Raw genomic sequence first — 25,794 nt, forward strand, 5'->3', positions numbered from 1 at the left:
CAGTCTGTGCTGTTGAACTTGTGACCTTCAAGTGACAAGTGGACTTCTCTTTCCCCTGGCTACTGGCAGCGCTCTGTCTTTTCTTTTTTTTCTTCTGCTTCTCTCCTGGACATTTTCTTTCGAGTAACATCGAGCCCTGCTGCAGTTATGAACATTCACACTAGATCTCAGCCTACCCCATAAGCCCCCACATATGCAAATGAAGCCGCGTAATAGGCAGCGCGATAGGTTTGCCCCCAGGGGCCATGTGATCAAAGTGGATCTCCTCCCTGTTAAGTGGCAGTCCGCTCGTCATCTGGATACGGCCAGATTAGTGCCTCGTGAGGAAGGCGCCCGCGTGCACGTATGCACATATTCATTTTCAACTGGAATTTTAAGAAGGTGCTTTAGAAATTGTTACTTTATGTAATGCTTTTTCCCCGCTAGACAGAGACTTAGAAAACTCCCAGCTCCCCCCCTTCGCCTGCGCTCGACGCACGCACCCCCACACACACGCTCAATACCCCTCACACCTCTTTCTGTTTTTTTGCTTAATGGCCGTCGTTCCTCAGCCCCCGTGCCTCTCCGGTTTTCATCACCTGAGCTGGCTGTTTGTGTCACAGCAGAGTCTGTCGGCAGCTCACGCATCTGTGCAAATTTCATCAGGATAATGAGCCTGACATAGTCTTCCAGGCGACGGGGCAGAGGAGCCACTTTCTTTTAAAGCCCCTCTTCCCTGATCACACACACACACACACACACACACACACACACACACACACACACACACACACACACACACACACACACACACAAACCACCAAACGATAATCATTTTTGGAGGGGTGAAATAACAGCTTGTTCCACCCATGAACCCAGTATCTGCGTGTAAATTGAGCTGGCACATGCTTTGTATTTAAAAAAAGGCAAGGTGCAGGGTAATGCAGACCTGAGACCATGTGACCTTGTTTTGATTAACATCCAAGTGAATGAACAGAAAGTTATGTTCATGGTCAGGTTGATTTGAAAGTCAAGTTGGTTCCATTTACATCAGCAAACATCACTAAAAGTCTTAACGGCCTTACAGCATCTTACATCTTTACACCCCCTGACTACATAAAGACAGATAAAGGATTCAGTAGGAGAATGCTCTTCTGTCCGAGTTAAAGTGATATCACTTCCCACACATGGGGGAATGGTAAGCTTAAATGATCCAAGTTCTTAAGGGCAGGCTGCTGGACCAAGAAACATTTACTGCACTTCTATAGCACGTCTCTCTACAGTCAAAGCACTTTAAACAACATGCCAAATCCATCCCAACACACGGATATCGTCACTGCTGACTGCATGTACCAAGGATCAGAATACCAATACTTAGTTAACAGCGGCTGTGGCTCAGTGGTAGAGTCCTTGGGCAAGACACTAAACCCCAAATTGCTCCTGCTGCTGCATCAGTGGCATGTGAATGTGTATGAATGGGACAAGTAAAAAACTGATAGACACTTCACTCTGCCGTCAGTCTGTGAATGTGGTGTGAATCCCTGAGTTGGTGGTTCAAAGATTAATCCCAGTGGGTGTCTCACCCCTTAATCTTTTCGTTAGTGCTACTATCAGGCCAAAATGTTTGCAGTTGAAAATAAGGAAAATCTGATTTTCAGAGGCAGATTTATTTTCTTTACATTCTTTGAGCTCATTCATGCATACTAGCAGTTTGTGTCTTCCTGTTGTGTCACCTCTGATGCAAACATATCTCACAGTATTATGACAGATTTGTTCTCCTGAGAAGATGAGGCCTTCAGGTTTTGCTTGCATGGTCTGTCTCAGAATAAACTTCAGTTCCATATTAGACCCCAAAATACCAAAATAAACAGCGTTCCCCCCCCCCCCCCTGTTAATATATAGATATTAGCAACATAAATCTAACCCGAAACCATGTGACCTGCAGAGCAGTCTGCTCAGGTATACACTGGCAGGGATTTTTTTGTTGTTAGAGGGAGAGAGGCAGAGCGGTCTAGCACCTCTGTTTCCCCCATTCTCCACCATTTGGCCGAAAGGTCAGATGGGCTATTTCAAAAATGCCCCCAGTGAAAATCAATGGGCAAATCGTGGAGCTGAGTTCCTGTTTGTTATTGTTGGTGGTGGTGAGTCTGTGTGTGTTCTGTCTGTTTCATCACAGAGGCAGGAGGCCAGGCAATGCCTCGTCACCGAGAGTGAGAGAGAGAGAGAGAGAGAGAGAGAGAGAGAAACTGAAGGAGACAGGGAGCCAAAGACAAAGAGATGGAGAGAAAATGATACTTGGGGGGGGGGGGTAAAAAAGAGGGGAGACAGAGAGAGAGATAGAGAGGGAGTTAAGGCCAGTAGAGATACATCACGATGTCAGACACACAGACACACTGCAGCCACAGATTCATCATCGCAACCGCGTCTGCAGGCACAACTGGACACAGGAAACGAGTGAACTGGAGAAGAGGAGCCGAGCAAGGGACAGGAGAAGGGAGACAAGGGAAGAGGGGGGAAGACAAATGTGGTACTATGGTTGGACATAAGATGGCCACAAGCTCAGCTGCTAAAGCAAACCATGTCATCCAAAAAACACTAATATTTCCCCCGTGCAGCCAATTTATACCAGATTGTTAAGGACCCCAAAAAGCATTTAAAGTTTTTTTTTTTTTTTTTTTAGTTTAACATGCTTTCATGCTCTTCTTTTGGCTTTCAAATCAGTCAAGTATTGGGCGCCAGTAGCTTAGTGGTTAGTCCGCACACCACATGTACGGAGGCTGTGGTGACCCGGGTTTGAGTCCGACCTGTGGCTCCTTTCTCACATGCCGACTCTCTCTCTATTTATCCCCGATTTCTGACACTACGTACTCTCCTTTCTCTAAATAAAGGCATACAAAAAATGAATCCAGAAAATTTTCATTTGGAATAATTTTCCTGCTATATTTCGTTTTTCTTCAGGCACAAATATTTTTTTGCCCGTTTTGACCCACCATCATCGCTTGAAATGTCTTGAACCTCGACTAAATTAATTCTGCCCAAGCTAAACTTTGAACCTTCCATGTCTCCAATTAAAAGCCTACAGTTATACATCCTTCCCGCCTGTACCAACATATATTTCATGATCTATCAGAGGAATTAGACTCTACTCAGGTGACATTTGCACTATTGCATATTCTGCCTCTTTGCTCACTTAATAATGAGTTGTTTGCATCAAGGTTTTTCCGTGTTATTTAAATTACAACCCTTTTGCTCGGCTGCTATGTGCCCGTCTTTAATGCACACATGCATGTGTCTTGATTGGCCTGGCATCCCTCCACAAGTGGCCAGGTCATTGAGGGGCTGGAAATCAATCCACCCACACCGAGAAGCTCCATCCACCGGTGCCTCACACTTCTCCAGAGAAGAGAGTCTCCTCCATGTCAGAGGACAACGTAGCAGCCCCTTAGTTTTTTTTTTATTAGGCCAGTTATATCTCCAAGTTCAGAGGCTCTCATCCTCTGGCCCTCTGCAAAACTGCTCTGCTCAAAGAGGCGCTCTCCCCCATTAGGCAGGCCTGAGGGCAGAAAGCCTGCTACCCTCCTCCACGTTCTCTGCCTTCGCTGTGCTGACTTTCAAAGAGAATTCCTGCTGTTCTGTGCGTCCCAGTTCATACTTGTTATATTCTTGTCTTCTGGCTTTGCAGATACACAATACCTTCATATCATGAATAGAGCAACAGCATTTGTGGTCAGCCTGCGTGATTGTGAGGAGAATAACGTTATTTTCATTGGTGGAAAGATTTTTTAACTCCACTCTATTTTTAACAAATCAGGTTATGCACAAGTCGAGCAGGTTGTGATTTTTTTCGTGTCATTTCATCCGGACGTCTGTGATCTTTGAAAGATCGAACAAGGAGTTGGTCAATTGAATTCTCACATGAGACAGCTCCGTTATGGAGATCCTAAAGAAGTGCAGGCGACTAAATAGTACACTAACCTTCTTTTTATTTGTTGCTTTGTTGTCGGTACTCTCAACTTGAGATTTTTTTTCTTCACCTCAAGACATATTACAAGAAAAAAAAAGAAGAAGAAGCTGGCTTTAAAAGTACCTTTGGTGTTTCTGTGTGTTTTCGAATATTACAAAGTGCTGTAATGAGAAGGAAAACAACAAAAAAGGAGATTTTTTTTTTGCCTCAGAGGGAGATAGCGACTCGTCTCCTCGCTGTACAAGCCTGTAGGTTCACTTTTCTCTTTGTGAGCCAGAGCACTCCTTGGGACTCGAGCGACAGGGGAATTGGGCATGCTGAGCTACGCTGGTGGCGAGGTGCCAGCCTCCTCTGCCTGGGATATAAGTGAGAGGGAGGCAGGAGGCAGGACACGTTTCAATTAGGCAACAAACACCTCGCACAGAAGACGGCAGAGGAGAAAAACACCCTCACCTTCACCAGCTAGCTTCTCCCTTCTGACCTCTCCCAAAAACACACTCTCCTCAACCACTCCGCCCCACCTCTTTTTCTTCTTCTCCTTTTAAAATCTGAGGTGTCATTTTTGTCGAATCCATACGGGAAGGACAGTTACCGGGGGTCTTTGTGAGGTGATGCTTAGTGTGCCAGCTCGGCCTGCATGTTTCCATTAGATTGTCATGTTGGCTAATTAGAGAGCGGCAGCATGATTCACCTTGTTAATTAGGAGGACTTGCACACCATGTGCCTGGGGGCGGTGTGGGGAAGAGGAGCCCAGCCTCAGAGCCTGCTAGTCGCCTGCTGCCTATGAAGATTCCCCCTTCTCATCTACCTTCCTTTCACTCCTTTTTTTTGATTTGGAAATGAATAAATCATTGAGATCGTCCTCTCTCGGAGTGTGAATATCTGAGTTCTCATCTTTTTCCTGGATGCAAATTAGGCGTGATCAATAGAAGGTGACGAGCGGTGAATCTAAATGTTAAAAAAAAAAAAAAGAAAGAAAGACAGGGGATAGAAGCCTGCTAGACGAGGCATGTCGGCATAGAATGAGACAACGCGATAGAACATTTAAAGTAGGAAATTTCCCCTTAGATAAGCAGTATTTTTAATGATCACTACTCTCCTCCCGACGCTCCGCTCAAACACCGTCAGAGTCTGCTCAGCACTGATTTCAGGTTCCTTCATTAAACTCTCTTCCTTGGCAAAATGTGCAGTGCAAATGTTATTATTTATAAAAATAATACTTGCTCCGAAGTTAAGGCATCAAGTCTTTAAGACACATTCAATGTATCCACACTTTTCCTCACAGTCTCCCCTTGCACAGTTTAATTCCTGCAAATAAGTTGCAGATGAAGAGGAACCGTAGGGTCATGATAGTGACACTCACATAATGACCTTAGCTCCAGGGACAGCTCAGGGCTCTGAATAATTGGTCCTTGGCCCCAGAAACGCTTCTGACATACTCAGCTTCAGAGGAAATGGCGCTCTCAGAGCCAAGCCTATTAGCTCATGCATGTGTTTTGAATGGATCTCCATAGGTAATATGATATAAACAGATTCAATGGAATATTTAGGGGGATTTTTGTGAGTTAAAAAAGGGGATGAAACAGAATTGCAAAGCGATTTTTATGCACTTTTTAAAATCTTGACTATTTTGTGATATGTCATTTAAAAACAATCGTATCAGTAGAAATGTGCAGACAAGTTATTTTGTATGATAACTAAGGGAAGGGATATTATATGATTCATTACACTAACATACAGCATACTGTGCTGGATCCAGGGATATACCTCTTCTACTTCCTGTATATATTAAACATTAAATACAAACAGTGCAGCTTCATACCTTTGATGCCAGTTTATCATGACGGCTCGCAGCACATCGTGTACCATACAAACATATATATCTTTAAGTATAAATTCAACATTCCCTCTATATTTTCTCCAGAGAACAGCTGCCATGTGTAATTATGAAGTAATGTTTATGACGTCCTACGTTATCTCTATCCCGCCTCACCACAAAGACTCGCCTCCATTAGCAGTTTGAGGCTGAACTCGTCTCTTTGTGGTGTCTGAGTACAGATGGAGAAGCGGAACCTGATTGGTTAGTGCAAATGGCCCTTCTCCCTGCAGCAAACTATCTGCCAGGCAATTCACATGAAGAAAGGCCTCAAGATGCAGCTCGCAGATGTTCACGTAATGTCGGCCATGTGGGTGTCAGGTGAATGAGATCCATGGATAACAGACAAACATAAAACACATAAGGAAAAAGTACACACTCACATAGGTAGGATTGGGAAACTAACACAATAAAGAGGCATTTGAATGTAGTGTTTAAAACGCTGAATGAATTTTTAAGTTTTTATGTGATAAAACATGGAGATAAATACCCTCCCTGTTAGCTGACGTGTCTACGTGGGAGAATAAAAGATTTCAGGTTTGATTAATGTAAACACATAGAGTAACTATTCTAAAATGAACCAATGTTATTTGATATGCAGTTTCATAAGAAACACATTTTGTATTTTAAGAGGTTGTTTCTCATGTTCTAATTCTTCTATGCAGTATGAAGGGATGAAGTACTTTTTTTAAGCCAACCTGGCAGTAATCATTGTGCCGGTTCCCTCGAACAAAAAGCCTTTTTTTTTTTTCGACCTTAAAGAAAGCTCTGTGGTGAAAAAAAGTTGAGACACTTTTGCTTTTTGTTCACTTATACAATCTTCACAAATGAACACTACTTTTATCATTTTTGATGTGTAAACCAATCGGCAAAAGTTAAAAGCTAATGTTAGGCTGTACAGAAACTACCCCACGGACGACTGACTTCAGAGTCACCACCACTAAGCTTGAAACCAGTGGATGAGTTTCCATGTTCGGCATGTAATCGATGAACTCTGTTGTCCTGGTTAGCCAGTTGTTAGCAACCGCCTTTTGCAAGACATGAAAAAAGCTTCAGAATCCATAAGTTGGGCACTTCCAGATGTATTTTATGTTGTAGACAAAACATTAAAATCTCTTCAGCTTGTGTTTACCACATACCTTATTTCAGGCATCTATCAAAGGCATGAATCAAATCACTGTTTCTGTCTGTTTGGACTCGACAGGTCTCATCCTCCAAACTTTCTCTCCGACTGCTGATGCTGAATCAGATTATTATTGGTGTTAATGTGACACTTGTTAGTGTTTATTTATACTGTATGAGTAGAGTTGTCAAAGAAGAGCTTCACACTGAGTTAAACTGATTGAAAACTGATTGTTTGGTTTCGTAACACCAAGAAGAAAGTTAACATGTTTTTGTGTCAATGTTCCAAACAGCACATGAACATCTCAGTACTGTGCTAAAAAACACGTTATATTAGGAGTTCAACAGTAAAGTAATACAGCATGTTTTTAGTTTATCATTTGATCCAAGAAATCCCAAACATTATTTTCAACAGGCCAACATAAAGGCCGCCAGTCTAAAGGTTAAAGTCCTGTAAATTGATTTCCACTTAGAATTTATGTATCCTACCAAATATCTTAAGGACAAATCAGCATTCACCATAAGTGACATTTGTTATTTCTCTATATGAAGACGCCCCTGCTGTGTCCTGTTGACCAGAGCTTATAGGGGGAGGGTAAGAGACCGAACCCATGGTCTGTCTTTTATTCTGAGGACATTGCAGGGCAGGGAGCCCTTTAGCTTCCTTCACAGCCCCCGTAGCTGCGTGTGACGTCAAGCAGAGCGTGTTCTGCTCTACCAAGGACATCTGTCTGTAAGCGTCTGGGGGGCCGCGAGCAGCCCCTCAGGCCAGGAGGGAGGGAGGGGGGGCAAGATGGAGAGAAAAGCCTTTGTTAAAAAACAGCAGAAATGGAGAGTGGCAGGTTGGCCATCATGGCTCCTGCAGCTCATCCCTCTCTTCACTCCAGGCATGTCAGACTGCTCTGAGCTTCTTGCCGTACTTTGGACATTTTTGCATCATATGGGAACATACTGCAGTTTCCTCCATCTTGAGAAAAGAAAAAAAAAACATCCTCAGTTATTATTTAGGTCTTGAACGACATTCTTACTAATCTTTAATGGAGCAGAGTTTGGAGCTAGGCAACCTTTTCAAACATTTAACTAAATAAGCCAAACTGAGACAGACAAAAATAACTCATATTTTCACTTATGACCAAATCATGCACGTTTTATTGTTTTTCTATTTCTGCTTAACAAAGCATGTTAGTATAAAACAAAAAAACAGCACAGACCACTGATTGAGTCATCATTTGAATACGCAAGTGGTGGAAGTTATAGAACCTGATGTTTGTCACAAAGAACCTTTATCATTATTAATCAGCACATAACAGGAATATTTGTAGAAAACACAGAGTTGACCACTTTTATACTTAGGGTGAATTCAGGGTGGGTGGGGCATAAGGTGGATTGGGACAGTAGGACAATACAGGGTTTATTTTCTCACCTGATACATGAAAAGTAAAAGTTTATTTTCCCTAGCTGTGATACCACTTTATCAAAAGGACATGACCTTATTGGTTTGATGTCACATAGGTGGGCGGGGCAAGCATCACATTGGAAGTTGAACTTGTACTGCATTAGGTGAGGAAAATGACTTAAGCTTTTGCTTCATGACTTAAGCTATTTAAGGTAATACAATTGTCAAAGCTAATAATTTGCAGAAACGTTTAAACGAATCCTAAATTTGATGTAACAACGCAACAAATCAACAAAAACAAAATGTTAATGTACCGTTTTCATTTTTTTAATGAGGTTGTTTGTTGTCATCCCATGGGACTTTTCGGGTTTTCGGTGATGGACACAGTGCTAAAAAGTCTTTGCTAACTTAGAAAACGATCAGCCATGCATTAGAAAAGAGTTTTTTTCATGCTCTGTAAGCTCTCGATTATTGGTTACCGTCCTCTTGATGTTCATGGACCCCTAATCCACCACAAACATTGTCAGAGGACAAGCAGGGTACTGCATGCTAGCTGTTTTGCTTTTGGCAAATAACACCTCACATTAAAATAATTTTGTTTTGCCTTAATTTACTTAAACTGCACAAAGAAATGTTACCACTGGTCAACATAAAATATGTTGTTCTAATCAACTGATTGTTACCAGAAAAACACAAAAGGGTATGCCGTGCCTTGTTTGAAAAACATTCTTTCCTGCTCAAATGGATAGGTTACATCTTCGGTTTCAAATCAAGTCACTTCATTGACTTATTGTTCATTGTAAGTGCTTTAAAGTTGGTGCATACATTTTAGTTAGTGTGTGTCATGTGCATGATAAGAGAGGTTATGTAATCAAAATGAATTGTACATAATGTAATGAAAACAAATGTGTGCTGAAGCCGAACCTAAAGGTCCTTCTAGCAGCTCTCAAACTTTTTATGTCAGATTAGGAGTCCTTCTTAGAGCCTTGATGAATATGAGCTGCTATCTGACCAGTATCAGATTGACATGCCTACGTTTTATTCACTTACATGCATCAACTAGAGCTTTCAACTTTTTTTTTTTTAAGAGAGATTTGTGCAACTGCGACAAGTGTTTCCCCTGAAATGTAAACGTTCCCATTTTCTGCGTTAACCTCGACATCGTCCCTCGACATTGTGCTTTTTGTATCGAGACTGAAACCTCTTTCTAACAAAGCTGTAGATTGATTCTGCTTGGTATCTTGAAATTGTTCTACATCTCCTGACCTTTGCCAATAATTTGACTTTACAAGTTCTAGTCCCCTGCTTTAAAAGGGCATACAGGCAGACTGGAAGCACTGGTATTTACGTGGCTCTGGAACAACAGATATTTATGTGGTACCATTGATTGGAGCTGGCAAATGTATGCATTCTGCCAGCTGGTTATTCTTCCAGTCTGGGATGAATCTCTGTAGTGACCTTTGCAGTTTCTGCCTGTGACTGTACCTAAGGCTTAATGTTGCCGACAGGTTAGTCCAAGAGGTAGAGAGGGCAGTTCTTTATTGTACATCACACTTATTTAAGGTTTATTTTTGGGCTTTTTTTTGGCCTTTAGATAGGACAGAGGATAGAGGCAGAAATAAAGGAGAGAGAGAGTAGGGAATGACAAGCGGGAAAGGAGCCACAGGTCGGCTCTGAACCCGGACTGCCCGAATGGAGGACTTACAGCCTATGTACTTGGGACCGGGCTCCAACCACGAGACTACCGGCGCCCCAACACTTTGGATTCTTTGTTAAAAAGATGGATTAGTGTCTGACACTGCCTAATCATTAACTATCAAAACAATCAAATTTCAGATATACTTACAGCATGTTACACTCAAAGACAGAGATTATAGCTGTGCCAATAATGCTTAAAATGTATGGTAACAGGTTTCAGCAAGAATGTCAGCCAGTGCACTGATCAGATACCATCAGCTATTGTCACACATAAAAATCAGCAGCAATTAGAAATCAGTCTTTTCCCATAAAACAATACATATATAAATATATATATATATATATATACAGTATATATTTTAATCCAGCTGTTGTCAGAGGTATACTTGGTATTGGCTGGTAGCACTCATGTCCAGGTATCAGAATCTGTAACAGGTAGGCCAAATGTTAAGTGAACATCACATACAAAGATGATTATACCGTTCTTAAAAAGATATCTGCTTAACATCTCAAATGAAAACAGAGAGAAAAGTCACCAGTGAATATAACCACTACTTCATGACCTCATGTCAACTACCCCTGAGCAGTTGAGGACAGTTGAGGACGATCTGAGGACTGAAACTGTTCTGAAGGCTTTTTGTATCCTCACTCCTTCGTGGCAACTGCGTTCTACTTTATTGGCCTTCGACGCTTGTTTCTGATGACCTGTGTCCGTAGATGTTAATGTTTGAATTAAATGTTAGCTAAAACAACTCTGGATAGAAAAAGCCTGGTCCAACTCTAGCTTGTATCTTTGCGTGCTCAATAAAGGGAGGTACAGTCGGCACAGTGGCACCAGATTGAAATCAGTCTCCCTGTGTCATGGCGGCCTCTGTACTGATGGGAAACGCAGACTGGAGGGATGCAGATGGTCAAATGAAGTCTTCATTTATCATACAGTCATAAATCTGAAAATGCAGGCAGTTGCTGTGGGCAATGGGAGCCCATGCCTGGTGCCAACTGCCAGGCAGTGATGCCGGCATCCTGGTGCCATCAGCGAGACAGCGGACCTCTCTCTCTCTCTCTCTCTCTCTCTCTCTCTCTCTCTCCTCTATTGCTCTCTCCCAGATTTTCTTTTTTGCTGAGGGATTCTTTAAGGTCACGCCTGAAGAGATTTATGTGTTGTTTGTGGCATAGCCTAATAAGGTTAGCATTGATAACATGAATGCTACATTTATCATGTAGACAGGGACAGAAATCATCTTCTTCCTATTTACTACATCCAGCAAAGATCCCCAGTTCACCCATTTATACACTACTAGTCCAATTTCAGAATTAGGATCTATGATTTTTAACCCGATGCTGCTGGAATCATTTCTATACCAATGTTTTCTGGTTAGTGTTTTAATTACTAAATATATATTTTCACAGCATTCATTTGAGAAATGGACAAAAAAATGTGCTTTTGACATTCAGCTGCTTGCTCCAACTGTTATTACTTCCCCTGCTCTGTGTTGTCAGCGTGTTTGAATCTTTCAACAGTTCCGCTGTGCTAAATGTGAAGTGGCAACACCCTAAAGGGCATGCCTTGCCATCGGGGCTTTTAGGGAAAAAATCAGAGGGAACTGCATGCACATTTTAGATCAGACTTTATACACCAAAGCAACCTTTTAAAGAGCGCCTTCTGAAAGTAACATGAAATTTTCCCTCGATCAGACAACATACATGCCTCGCACAAACACCAGCGCCCAGCAAACGCATGCTGAGAGATAACATAAAAGAACATGAAAGACATGAAAGCGCACATTGATTGTCCCTGTTCGCTTCAACCCGGGCCTCTCTCCCCCAGCGGGCAGGCACGCAGGCAAGCTGGTGGGTAGGCATTCCCTGTGCTGTGGCCAAGATTGATAGGCATGTGAGTGTGTGCGTGTGTGTGTGTGTGTGTGTGGGTGTGGGTGTGGGTGTGTTTGCATGTTAGAGAGAGTGCTGACACCCTCTGTGCCATGGCCCCAGGCCCTCACACATCCACCCAATAGAAAGGGCAGCTCCCAGCGACGCTGGGTTACCCTTCTGCCCTGCAGCTAGACATGACATTACCTCGGGCAGTGCCTCCACACAACCTCCCCCTTTTATATCACAAACTGCAAAAACCACAATGGGACCATGTGACTGCACAAACACACACACACAGACTTGGTCTTTGACGAAAGCTCTGTTAATGGCTGACAACTGGCTTCCATTTTGTTTGGCATAGGAAGGCTTATACAATCCATGAATGGACAGATCAGAGGACGAAGATGTGATCTTTCTTCATTACATCCCACCACATTTCTATATTATCATCCATATATAAGGTATAACAGCACTCAAATGTGACCATTTGGTTGCGAATAAAAAAATCAAAAATATTTTTTTTTTGGGTCATTCATGTTGCTACGAGTTATTGTCCCATTTTGGGTCACAAGGGGCTTTACATGAATCCAACTGTCATTTGCGACATTGGAAATGAGGGAAACATCAGTGTCTTTTTGAGAATATATCAAGGTTTGAAATTAAATTTGATAAGAGGCGTGGTGCACCCTGGACAGTTTCAAGACAATCTGAGGGCTAATATATGGAGTCACGAACAACCAGGCACATTCACTCTCAACTGTCTATGGTGGGAATATACAGTATGTAATATACATGTTTCAGGCGTCCTTACTTTCAAAGCCACAGGACATCATACAGATTGAAAGATACATGGAAGGTCGTAAATATGGATCAAAAAAGTCAATTATTTGGTTAGACTCAACATAATCACCCAAAGAGTTGAATGTATGACTACATCACATGATACTGTGTCATGGTTGCTGTTATATTCTAAACTCTTGTGTTCTTTTCACCAGATGCAACAACAGGAACTGGCTCAGATGAGGCAACGAGACGCCAACCTTACAGCACTAGCCGCCATCGGACCCCGGAAAAAACGTAAAATGGATTCACCAGGAGCCACCCCATCAGGGACCGAGGTAGGAACTAGACTCACATGTGGACTTTAATGTTGTGAAATATTTTGACCACTATCCAGCTTATATCATAATCTCTTGCCATAAAAATGAAATATAAGACCACTCGTTTATGTTGTGGTCTCTCTCAAGTTTTACTGGCATCGCCTGAGGAATAGAATTATACCTAAAAAAGTCATCACCATCCCAAAAGTTTCTAATGCATGTGATACATTGATAACAGTGAAAATAGAAACAGATCGTGGATACGGGCTTGCAAAGGGAGATGTTTCAAGTCTGCTCAGCTACAACAACAAAAAAGCAATAATTTCAAAGCCAATCATTGTTCCCAAACTTTGATATAAATGGATCCCAGAAAAGGCTACAAGGTGAGCAAAGATTTGTTTGCATTTGTAAATGTAATCAAGCTTTCTGTTTTCATCTAACTGGTAATACCTAAAAAGAAACTAAAGAACATGACATGGATGAATAACCTTTTCAGCCACGGCTTCAGCTGTATCCATCATACACATGTACACAATCAGATGGATAACAGCAACAAGAACAACAGCTTTACCGCAGCCTATGGTAACTCTCAAGGGACACATTTCTCTAAAAAAGCAAATACAGGACAATCTGTTAAATACGTCTTCCCCTCATCTAGAACTGTCCCTGTGTCGCCGTTACAAAAATAAACCTACTGAAAAAGAATGCGCCACATAATAATAACAGCCGTGCAAAAACGTTCATGACACTCCACTGTCCTTGTGCCGGGTTAAGAAGGATCTTTATCTCTGCACCACATGTTCACAAATATGTAGCGTCATACCACTAAGCTCAACAAGTTAGCCAACTGGCTATTCCGGTGAAGCTAAGCTGCATGAATGGTGGCGGCGCGGCAGAAACAACCTCTAACCAGCCAGCAGAAAAGAACCATGGCTGCTACCGATGTAACAGAGCTTTCAGAGTTTGCCAGACTTGGTGAACTTAATGAGAAAATAATGGACGGTACACAGAGGTATAACTCGTCCAGCCACAGCTTGAGCTTTATTCCTCATACACACCTATGGTAACCCTTAAGGGACACGTTACTCCACTGGACAGTCTGTTAATCAGAACTCGATCTTCATTTTAAATACATCTCTCCTTCCTACCAACAGATAATACTGTATAAGTTGATATAATGACAGCTCACCAACCAGAACATTTTATGAAGAAATCCAAAGTGAAGTGTTGCTCATATTTGCATACAGTAATTTCTGTGTGTGTTGAAACAGCTTTCATGGTAATTTTCATGTTTTCTGTCATCTCTGAATGTCCAAGTTCAAATAGGAAGGTTTGCTAAATATGCAAAACATGAGTCACTGAATAATTATCTGCAAAACAGAGAATATGAAATGGGAGTCCATAACTTCAGGTAAAGCTGTTGTTTCCAATTTGAGCTGCTGGTCAAATAGTTTTGACTCCTGAGGCAGACAGGTTTTTTGTTTGAAATACATGATGTTCTCTTGAATCTGATTACCATGTGGTGATTTAAGGTTGTACATTACTCACTTTCCTCAAAAAATATACAAACGTTGTATGTGTCTGTAAGTCAAGGTTTTCAGGAATTGAACAATCGGTGGTTGTAAGATTGTATTTTTATTAACACAAGTGCATTCACCAGCGTTACTCCTGGATCAATAAATCCATGTTGTACAGTGCTGTGGTGTTGTAGATGGAGATTGTAGTCAGGCACAGTTTGGATTTTCTCGCTGCCTAACATGCAGACGGACAGTTATAATGTAGCTCATACCGAGCACAATTAGATCGTTTGATACATAAAAATAGCTTGTGAATACCACTAAACCTGTATCTGTGATATGTGATTGCTGCCATTTTTGTTGGGCCTGGTTCAGATTAAAAAAGTTCTAGTTTGTTTTATCTGCCTTGAAGATGACATCACATATCCCTAACATCATCCCATCATTGTCACTCTAACAGCAAAACCAATGTTCAATGCAACACTGTTAAAAAATCAATCTATACTGTCACACTCTCTGTACCTTTCAGTCACTGCTGGTTGATTAACAAGCTGCTTCTTTTGTTGGAGGAAGGGATCATGTAGCTGTCTACTTTTAAGTTCTTCCTTTCTACAGATCATTATATTTTTAAGGGGAGCTTCCAACACACACAAAAAAAAACCTCTTCGGTCAACCAGAAACATTTTTACACTGGTTTGAAAGAAGGCGCTGCATGCTTTAAGTGATTAATGGTTTCATGTTATATAATACGTTTGAAATTAAGTCAAGATGTCAGAATGCATAAGAAGACATACAGATGCAGATTGGAAATACAAATAAATGTCCCCTCGGGAGTTTGACCCTGACCTCTCTAATAGTTTTCTCTTTGGCTGCCTCTTCGGTCGTCATGTAGGAAACACTGACAGTTTGACATATTGTGGGCTCTGATTCTCACTGAGATGAACAGAGTGAGAGGATACAAATCTTTTTCTACATGAACATGTGTCGTTTTGTCTATACAAAGTAAGAGTAGGATAGAGAAGTTTATTTAAAGCACACTGAGACGTATATTTAATTATCAGATTACTGGATTATCACTACACAATACTACGGAGGCGCTGAGGGACAAAACACAGGACAAAAATTCAGATTGGAGGAAGGTCAGAAAAGTATCAAAGTATTGAATGTGGTTTTTAGTTAAATGTTCTGTGTTTAGATATCTTTTTTTCTGTAATTTGTTCTTTTAGAGAAATGTTGTGTTTTTTTTGGTGTGTTTTCCGAGAATGTATGAGAATGACTTGAAATACAAAAACAAAGCCACGAATGAATATACCAATAGTTTATCATTAAAGACAAAAGCTAATGATGAGCTAATTGAAATACTTCCATTCAAGCAAACATTTAGAGCGCAGAACAAGCAATATGAGAGGTCAGCAAAGTGTAAGAAAGGAAATAGTGGGGGGAATAACCTGCTCCGTTGCTTAGTAAGCATTCACACCAGAGCTGTTTGGTCTGTTTGAAACAAACTCTAGTGTGCTTTGTCACTGATAGTTCATTTGGTGTGGGGTGGTGTGAATTCTCAAACTGTCTCTGGTGAAGACCAAAGAACCGCTTCAAAACGGACCAGAGCTGGGTTCACTTGGTTCACTTGCAGGTGCACCAGAGTTTGGTTTGCTGTAGGTGAGAAAGCGATTGGAACCAAACGAGGGACGTGAACCAAACAGCAGTGCATTGTGGGCTTTGGCCGGATATTTTAGAATAAACGGTAAATGGCAAATGGGTTTGCCGAAAGTGGCTAACATTAGCATTGCTAACAACAACCAGCTTTCAGTCCTTCTTGCTGTTGAGTGTCCACATGGCGGTGCTGAATTTAACCTGACACAGCCAACATCATTTTATCTCCATTTTATAGATCAAAATACTGACAAACTGTGGGTTGCCATTCTTCCACTGTCCTGTTGTTTACAACCGGTTCATAGCTCAGCATTAGGCAAGATGGCAGAAACCACTGACGGGAGCTACAGCCTCAACTAGGGGCGGCCGACTAAGGTACACAATATTTGACAGGCTTTTGTGCACTTGACAAAGAGCAGTGTGAAGGCAAAGCAAACCAAATGAAAAATGCAACAATGTTGTAACTTCACCCGTGAATCACACCGAGTCCACTGGACTTCATACACGAGAACGACCTAAGAGAAATAGAGAAGTCAAAATCTGTGGTTGAGCTCATTAACAAGACCTTGTTGGGGTATTATTGACTTGCATTATTACATCTTACTGTACCTATTAGTTTTAAAAACTCATAAGAGAAGAAGCAGATGTCTTGGCTTTGACTTTAAAACGTTTCTTTAACATTTTTGGGATTACATTTACATGTTGGCATTCTTTTTCCCGCAGATACTGAGTTGATTGTGTGTACGTGTATTATTAGTATCACCTCATACAAAGTTGATGAAGATGAGCACGTCTTAAATCTAGGATTGGAGTCATGAGCCTTTCTGGGGGGGCAGCAGGAGGTGGGTTTGTTTTTTGGATGGTTCTCCCCTTGGATTCATTTTTGAGGCATTGCATTCTTGATACCACACATCCTCTTCATGTTTCATCAGTTAAGCAAAAGCCAGGTTTACAAATCTGTCAAATAATCCACTTGTGGTTATGTCATTTGAATGAGACAGAGATAGTAGGAACATGGTGACGTGCCTGGTCTGTTTTTTACTAAGCTGAACTGTGTTCATATAAAAGAATGTGTTCTGTTTGAGGACCCAGCAGTGATTTGAGTATCATATTTTCTCAGCAGAGGGTTATACATGAAGTCATGCACACTTTCTGTACCAAGTCACATTTCCCTCTAGGCAGCAGAGGAAAACATTTTAAATTCCACATATTCATCCGTAAATATGATGAATCAAAAATAAGGCTGAATTTTGAATGTCAATTGGTCATTTTAATAACCTGCTTATCGAGTTGCATCTTCACATCCTTCGCTAAGCAGCAATATGCTGCAGAGGAGCATAGTAATGCACTCGGTAAAAAAGCATAAATAACAAAATAAAAGCATTACTTCTGGTCCTTGAGTTCAGTGCCAACCTCTTTCAGAATGTTTTACCCTGATGGGTATTAGCCTGCGACCTTCTGCCGCATTGAAAAAAAAAAAAGAAAAGCTGCTTCCTCAAACTGCTCTCCCAAATGCAGTTACACAACATAAACATGAATATATATTAAGCTGGAGTACTTCTCTTTTTTTCTTTAACTCTTTTAATCCCTTTGTTTAATGTCCTGTTCATGTTTAATTATAGGGGCATAATGAATTGAAGTCGCAGCGTGCCCCTCCTCTGGAGTGATTGCAGTGGGGGCGGACGAGGAATCTTAACTTATTTTCACTTCGTTTTCACCTCCTCACATTTCTTCATTTCACATGGGCTGGAAGCGCCCGCAGCGTTCTCTTTCCCTTCTCCAGAGCAAAGTGAATGTGACTTTTCTAAGGGGGTCACAGGATGCCTGGAGGCCTGTGGGTGTTACTGGACTGTTGCCTGCTCTTAGCTTCACTGAGGGGCTTGTCATAGATTTCATCTCCACAGAAATGAGCCGGGGGCCCTGGCCAGGAGCACAAGCAGCCAACGTTATGAAGGGCCCATGCTGATTATTTCCCTCTGACATTGCATCCTGAGCTTTCCGCATTAATCCCAGACAAAGGCAGCCCTTCAGTGCTGTGCCAGAGCTCAAATTAGGAGCCAGATAATGGCCTTGTTGAGATCCTACTCTGCTCACCGAGGGGCACAGCTCCTGTTCAAATCCTCCTCTTCAATATTCCTTCCCTCCTGCTTGTTCTCTTCCTCATCAGACAACCTTTCCACCATGTTCGGACTGTGACAGAACTCAGGTGACACAATTTCACTCCATTCCCCTCAAACCTTACCCCCATACCCCTACCTACCTTTTTCACCCACCTTTAATTTGAAGGTGGCTCGGCCAGGCTTGGGCCTGTGCCTGGATGTGGATGCCCGTGGGGCTGTGAAACTGATAGCCAGTCAAGACTGGAGTGTCTGTCTCCAGCCTGATCTAGTCTGCAGGAGGGAACAAAGGGGGCCTTACAGGGCTCTGCAGGGTGGATTATTTCCAAGTAGCCAATGGCTGGGGCTGCTGGCTGGCTCGCTTGAAGAGGGCCTGCTGCGGGCCCCAGCGGTGGGTCACTGCACAGGCAGGGGCCGCACAGGCACACACACACACATCTCAACCGCCCCCCCTCCGGCTCAATAGTCCTGCAGCCTTAAACCTCCAATCAGCACACACAGGCTTTTGAAGTTCAGCACAAAGTCAAGGGTGAGCTTCCTTGAAGAAGGTGGAGGGACGGAGGGCAGTGACAAAGGGCAACTGAAGGTGGATGAGGGGGTGCGAAAAGGCTCAATGTCCCTCCAAGCATTAGCCTAAAGATCTGGAGAAACATACTTTGATGACTGATGAAAACGTGTTAAAATATGGGAAAAGAATAACTTAACTTCAAGTGTGTTTTCAAAGCACAAAAAAATAACTTTTACAAAATGTAATTGAATTCTTTGGATGTAGCACAACTCTTATTATCAATAGAGTGCTGCTACAACCAAACAGTACCTAAGCTGTATGAGTTATATACACTGTTGAACCACATGTTAAACTATTACTCATCTATAGAGAGAAGATTCAAATAGTTTGTAGCTCATTGAAATGAGGGAAGAGGAAATCTGTCGGAGCTTTATTTACAATGACTTTCCCAATTCAACAGTATTGAAACACTTTACTCTCTCATCTCCACTCTTTTGATTTTTACGTGTTTGCTCCTTTCAAACTATGTTGCTTTCGTGTTGTTCACTTTTGAGAAACAGATAGAAACCCCTAAGTACATCTTAGGTTAGCTTTAAAGGCTCTGCGATGCTAAACTGTGCCTCATCGCACGATGTCCTGCAGTGTTAAACATGCTCACAGCTTTGAAACATCCTTGACACATTTACGAGCTCGTAGTTATCATCCCGCCACCGAGGCCATTTATCACATCAAAGGAAGAGCTTTTGTTTGTTGACGTAAAAAAGCGACAATAGCAGCTGAATTGCCTCGGCTTGTACAGCCACACATGCCTTTTCCTCGTATCTGCCTCGGCCAGGCGCAATGCAAGGGGACAAAGGTAGGCGAGCGATTTAATAGTGAGCACAGTCTATTTTTTTCCATTTGAATTCATTTCACCTTCTTTTCTTTGAGGCTGTAGATCAGAAAGAAGGAGTGAGGCAATAGAGTGAGAGGCATGGGGAGAGAGGGGGAAAAGCACAAGGAAAACTGATGCCCTTTCCTCCAGCTAAATTAACAGGAATCACGTGGAAAACAATCTGAGTCTCCAATGAAGGAGGGAGGAGGGGGGGGGACCATTAAAATTAGCCCCAAGCTATGGACTGCACCCAATATCACTAAAGCTGCACTCACTACAGATGTGGAGGCTGGCTTACAGGCAAACTATGCTCTGTTCTATAGCTACAATTAAAATCAACCTCACTGCCAAAAAATAGGAGGGGGAAAAGAGGGGGTAGAAAGGCAGACATGGAACATCAAAGACAGATTGAAATGTGTAGTCAGTAATAAGAGTGGTCTCCAAGCCCCGAGGTTCTCCACGGTCCCCTTGTTAATGAGAAATTTTGACCTCTGGTTTGTAAGTTAAACTTGTAATCTCGGTTAATGAAGTAAATCAATCCCAACTCGGGAGTGTTCAGTGTCTCTCCCTTTGCCTTCTCCCCCGCCAACCTCCCCTCTGTCCTTCTCCCTTGTGCTTTTCTTCCTCTCATTCTCCTCCTCCTCCTCTTACGTTGCTCCCAGTATCCCGCCTGGGAGTAAAAAAAAAAACGGCCAGGTCTTCAACCAGACAAACAGGAAACTCTCAGAGCACGAGGGTTCCGGAGCTGTAGGCGGGGGCGTCAGGACTCAGAGGACTACGACCAACCAGGCTGTTTGGTTAGGAAGGAGAAGGGGCCAACTGAGTGCTAGTTGAAGGGACAGACAGCGTAAAGGCAACCACTTGCTCCTCCTCTCCTTTTTCCTTCCCATCTTTTCCCCGTCTCTGCCCAGTGCCTACTATATGTTGGGGATAGTAATTGGTTTAAAAGTGATGTGTCCTTGTTGGTCCAGTAGGAGTCATGGTAGTTAATGAGCTGGTATGAGTATTGAATACAGCTTCTTCCTGTTCTCACTGCCTTCACATCCCTCCCTCTACTGCTCTCTTACTCCTCTCTACGTCCAAAAATATAATAGGAATTTACAGTAGAAAAGACAGCTTTTAATTTTCTTAAACTTCAAAGCTTCACTTTTGCTCTTCACCATGCGGAAACTTGTCTTAAATCCCATGGATACACTGACATTAACCTTAACTTAGCCGTTTTGTATGTTTATTTATTTCGCCGCACAGTAATACAGCTCGGGACCAGAAGATGGGTGCAAAGACTTTAGCATTTCTTACATCAGGCTATAATGAACACTTCTCTACATACTACATAAATATGATTAAAGAGGGCACTGAGGTGCTGCTATTGGTTTCATAATGTCAAGAAGATTGTAATATTGGTTTGACTTTACCTCTCAAGGCACTTCTGTATTTCCTGCGAGGACACAAAGGAGACAGAGTTGAGTCTCCAGAATGGTTGCAGGGGTTCCTTGGCCAAATGCCATACGTTCTAAGAGCTTTAACACAGTGCACTTTGCCAAGTTTACTTCCTCTGCACAATACAGAGTACATTGGGACCACTGGTGGGTAATGCACTATGGACCCTGGGTTAAAGCATTTAGAGCTTAGCTATATCATTAGCCTGAAAGACAAATACATTCAAATGTATTTATCCATGTGTGTTTAGTTCTACGCTGAAATGCACAAACTTTCACACAAATTGAACAACATATGACCTGAAATACAAGAAACTGACCCATTCACAACAGAACATAGCAATATTCATATGAAACATATTTAGAGTAGGCTTCAATTAAACAGCACCAATACACAAATGACACCAGCTGCTGTTTTTTATCGTTTATGTAATGTAAGTATTTCACAGCACTCTTATGATGATGATGACCAATGAGGATCATATGAGATTACAGCCAGGTTGTTCAACAAAGTGATTAGAATTGGTTCTGAGCAAAACTCATGGCAAACCATCCAATCGTCATGAAATTCAAGGATGACTGAAGTCTGTTTGTGCCATCCTCATGGAACCGTACTGGATGTACCAAATTTAGTGCTAACACATCCTATAATTGTAGATATTTCACAGAATTAGTGAAAACCTTACTTGCAGGAAGGGCTTTATAAAAAAGTTGAGAGAAAGTTGAGACTGAGAAGTCATGCAAATGTATCCTCTTGGGACCATGTCTTTCTTTCAGGTGTCAAAACATTTAACTAGAAATCTGCTCATGGTTGCACAAGAGGGAATGAAAGTGACATTTACTGTAAGCCTGCACCAAAGTAGTGTACTAAACGACCATCCAACAGCCTTTGGCTTCGGTAGAGTTATGTAAGTATGATGTTGCTAAAAAGCACATTTTTCTTATAAAGATACTGGGCAGTTTAGAAACCGAGTTATTTACAATGTAAACATGTAGTTCTTCAGTTTGACAGAGCGATTCATATGTTTCATGTATCCAAAACATACATTTTTAAATTGTTTACCATTTGAATTAAAATATTCAGGGACATGAGACCCAAGACTTAGACGAATGGAGTTCATCATGTTTGAATTAAAGAGAATCTCAGAGTAGCCTGTTTGTTCCACCGACTCTGTTCTCGAAACCTTCAGTCTGCTGTGACTCAAAAACTGTTACACACACACACACGAGGCATACACATACATACAATGTTTGTATCCTGCTCTCTGACCATCAATTCAATAATGTATAGAACGAGACAGCAGAAGAGATACTGTGCATTTAATAACTTGAATATCTGTAGGTCTTGAATAACTTGAATATCTGTAGGTCTTGAATAACTTGGATATCTGTAGGTCTTGAATAACTTGAATATCTGTAGGTCTTGGTAACTGTCAACTTGACTCAGCATCACAGGATTTAAAGTCTTCATTCCTGGAAAGGGGCTTAAAGATCAGATATACAGACACAAACATACTCACATGGGTTATCTGAAATCCAGAACCTTGGTCATTCAGTTAAAATGTTCTACTACAACTCATGAAAAGACATAAAAGAGTAATCCACCATGCTCAGGGACCTTTTGGCTCGCTCTTATTATTTAATCACCCTGATCTTAAGAGTGTTTCAAACTCTATTTGACTCATATGACAGCATGACCCTTATTCCTACTTAGAGGCCTGATGAAGGGTGCTATGTCACTCCACAACAGGCTGAGACTAAAAGGACTCTTAAAAAAACTAATAAAACAATTGTGGTAATAAATATGGCAATTATTTAAAATGTATTAATGCTGCTTATTAAAAAAAATCTTAATTCCATATATGTACATAAATTTACACATTAGTTTTAACACTGTAATCTTGCTATTTAGATAAGAAACCTTCTTTCAATATTCATGGCAGAGAAGTGATCCGCCTCACTCCTGCCTTTAAAACTTTGCCCTGAAATAATGGTTAGATATACAGTTTTGACAACAAAGTTGAGCCCCAGGCACTTAAAAGATACCCATCTTAAAGAAATTAATTACCTCCCTTGTTAATCTTGATATAATTAAATTTCTGAAGAATGAAATTTGCTGCCTTTTTTCCCCCTCGCCGCCTCGCTGCTACGGAGGCGAGCTGTTAATGGCTGGCTCTCTAGCTAGCCTGCTGGCCAGGGACGTGGGGACAGCCTAACATCCTGGGCCCCACGCTGTGTTATACTGCGCTGTGCAAAACCCACTCGCCTCATCCTACGCATTCTCCACTCATAGGGAAAGGCTCAGAAAACGCCTCAATCACTGCTTTGCCTGAGTTTCCTTCATCCTGGAGGAGATGGACACTCTGGGCCCCCAAATTCTGAGCCTCAACATGTAATAATGTTGTCGAGTGACTGGAGAGTTTTAGCGCGAGGGCGCTGCTAATGAAGTTGTCAACATGGAGCCCCTGAAACTTTCATGGTGGAGCCCTGGAGAGCCCGTAGTGTTCTTTCTGTTATGGCTCACTTAAGAAACTCCTGTGTCTTTGTGTGACTTACTGTCGTTTTTATTGGACCTCCTGCGTTGCTGTTACATCTAACCCTGATTGCTTTGTGCAGAGCTGCACTGTGGCATTGTAAGGGAGCACCTCGTTCTCTTGTCGCAATGTATTTAAGTTTGTTTTCCTTTGACTGTAAGTTTATGTCAGCTCCATTGTCAGCTGTCAAGGTCTGAGCCTGAGGAAAGAAAGGAGAAAGAGCTGGAAAGGATCTTTCATTAGGTGCTGGTAGGGGGGCAGGAGAATGCCAAGAAGGCAGAGGAGAGGTGTTAATATACACAGAGTAGGCAGAATACTACAGCTAGATGGCAGAAATGCCAACTTTCAGTTTGAGTCTCCAGAAACTGAATCAGGACTTTTCAGTGTGGAGGTGTTTATTATGCATCCTGTAAGCAGCAGCTCTCTGCTTGAAAGTCAATACTAAATAATGGAGCACCATCTTTACATTTACTGCAACATAGTTTATCACTAGCAGCTCGCAGTTTCCATTTGTCTTACAAAAACAGAATGTTTTGTTTAAGATAAACATGCTAGTGCAGCGGTTGCCTCTCTGCACTTATAACCTTGATTTCTTGAGTTATATATGTGGGAATGACATCGGAGGTGAACCCTTGACATTTCAATAATACTGTGCAATAGCGAAAGGTTGAAAATAGTGTGTTTAAGTGGTCCATTGCTATAAAAAAGAGAGCAGTGCAAAGGTCACCCATTTAACAATAGTTTATTAAATATTTCAAAATCTGTCAAAGGTAGAACATGCTTAATGTGTTTATCGAGTAATCCACATCGACAGACTTATCTTGTTTTGATAAAACATGGACTCTTTTCTAGAACATTTAGTTTAAATTGACTTGCTCACTAGTGAAAATAATGTTGACTGGTTTAGTAGCCGGGTGATAAATCAATCAGTAAGCTGGTATTGCCAACCCTAAACACCACTGCTGTTAACTGCCCCCCTTATTATTCCTCTTTTATTATTTCTTTATTATTCTCTTTTTTACTTTAGGGCTCAGAAATGTCTTTTCCTCTTAGTTTCCCACTGTTAGAGGCCATGTTTTGGCTCCCAGTTACACTTTAGTTACCACTCATAACCTCATGAGCAACCACTAACTACTCTCCTCGATAGAGACGGCTCCTTTTTTTATTGAATCACTTGAATAATACAGTTTTTTTCCCTTTCCCTCAGCGGTTAGACTTTTTCCTTTTTATTGTTTTTTTTTGTGCTAGAATATTGTTGTGATGCATTGTCCCCTATTTTGTCTTTCAACAGAAAAACAGAACATCTAAAATTAGCTTCAGAAAATGGTGAAAGAGAACAAACAAGGCGATCCATTAGTGAGGATGGGTTATTGGCTGACTTGCCTCTTCTCATGGCGGCCCATTAAAAGTGGTAATGTCTGCCTGCAGCAGTGCCCGGGGAAGAAGAAGGAGGCCATGGAAGGCATATTTCACATGCATCAGACACTGGAATTAAATAGACCAATGTTCCCTAAAAAGACTGAAGTACATCTCTTTCTGATGTGCGTCCCGGGCAAAAATTCATTGATCTTAGAATGTCCCTTGGCAATTATAAAATATTAAATCCAAGTCGCACTTTTCGGCTCGGCTTAATTTTTTTTTCCTCGCTTTTCAGTGCTTTCCATTTGACCAATTTAGAAAAAAAAGTTAGAAATGGATGGCCATGAAAAAAACGAGACGCTGATAATAAAGACTGTGCCCACTTTTAGATATCTTTTGTTATGATTCTGTATTGTTTTTGTAGAACATCTCAGATCATTAAATGGGAAGAAGTCCCAGCTTTGCAGAGAGAGCCTGATTCATGTCTCTTTACAACATCCGAGCAGTATAAGTCAGGACCATAAATGACTGCAAAAGAAGCACACAAGGGAGTGAAATTTGCGTAATATCTTTAATCCTGGGCACAAGGTTTTCTGAGCCACTGATGTCTTTTTCCAGCACTCTGGGGATGACCGATATTTGTCAGCTGCTTTTCATTAGGTCTGTGGCCCTCCTGCCCGCCTCCCTGGCCCCTCCATGTCCCTAACAGAGGGGTCTACAGTTAATTGCCCAAATCATTAAATTTAACATATATCTCAATAAATATAATCAGCCAGCTGTTTGACA

The 25,794-nt window shown here is 41.7% G+C and overlaps 1 protein-coding gene across 5 annotated transcripts in view; it reads left to right on the forward strand.

Annotated features, from left to right (window-relative positions):
* LOC132977537 (transcription initiation factor TFIID subunit 4-like) overlaps positions 1 to 25,794 on the forward strand; it is an 84,987-nt gene that overhangs the window by 45,594 nt on the left and 13,599 nt on the right. For 3 of the 5 annotated variants that reach the window (XM_061042171.1, XM_061042190.1, XM_061042181.1), the window contains one exon: positions 12,903 to 13,025. In XM_061042171.1, the coding sequence (XP_060898154.1) occupies positions 12,903 to 13,025 (123 nt within the window). Of the gene's footprint in view, positions 1 to 12,268; positions 12,802 to 12,902; positions 13,026 to 25,794 lie in introns of those variants that run through there. The other 2 variants (XR_009673831.1, XM_061042199.1) reach the window with 2 other exon arrangements.

The sequence above is a fragment of the Labrus mixtus genome, chromosome 1 (genome assembly GCF_963584025.1).
Source record: "Labrus mixtus chromosome 1, fLabMix1.1, whole genome shotgun sequence".
NCBI classification, from domain to species: Eukaryota; Metazoa; Chordata; class Actinopteri; order Labriformes; family Labridae; genus Labrus; species Labrus mixtus.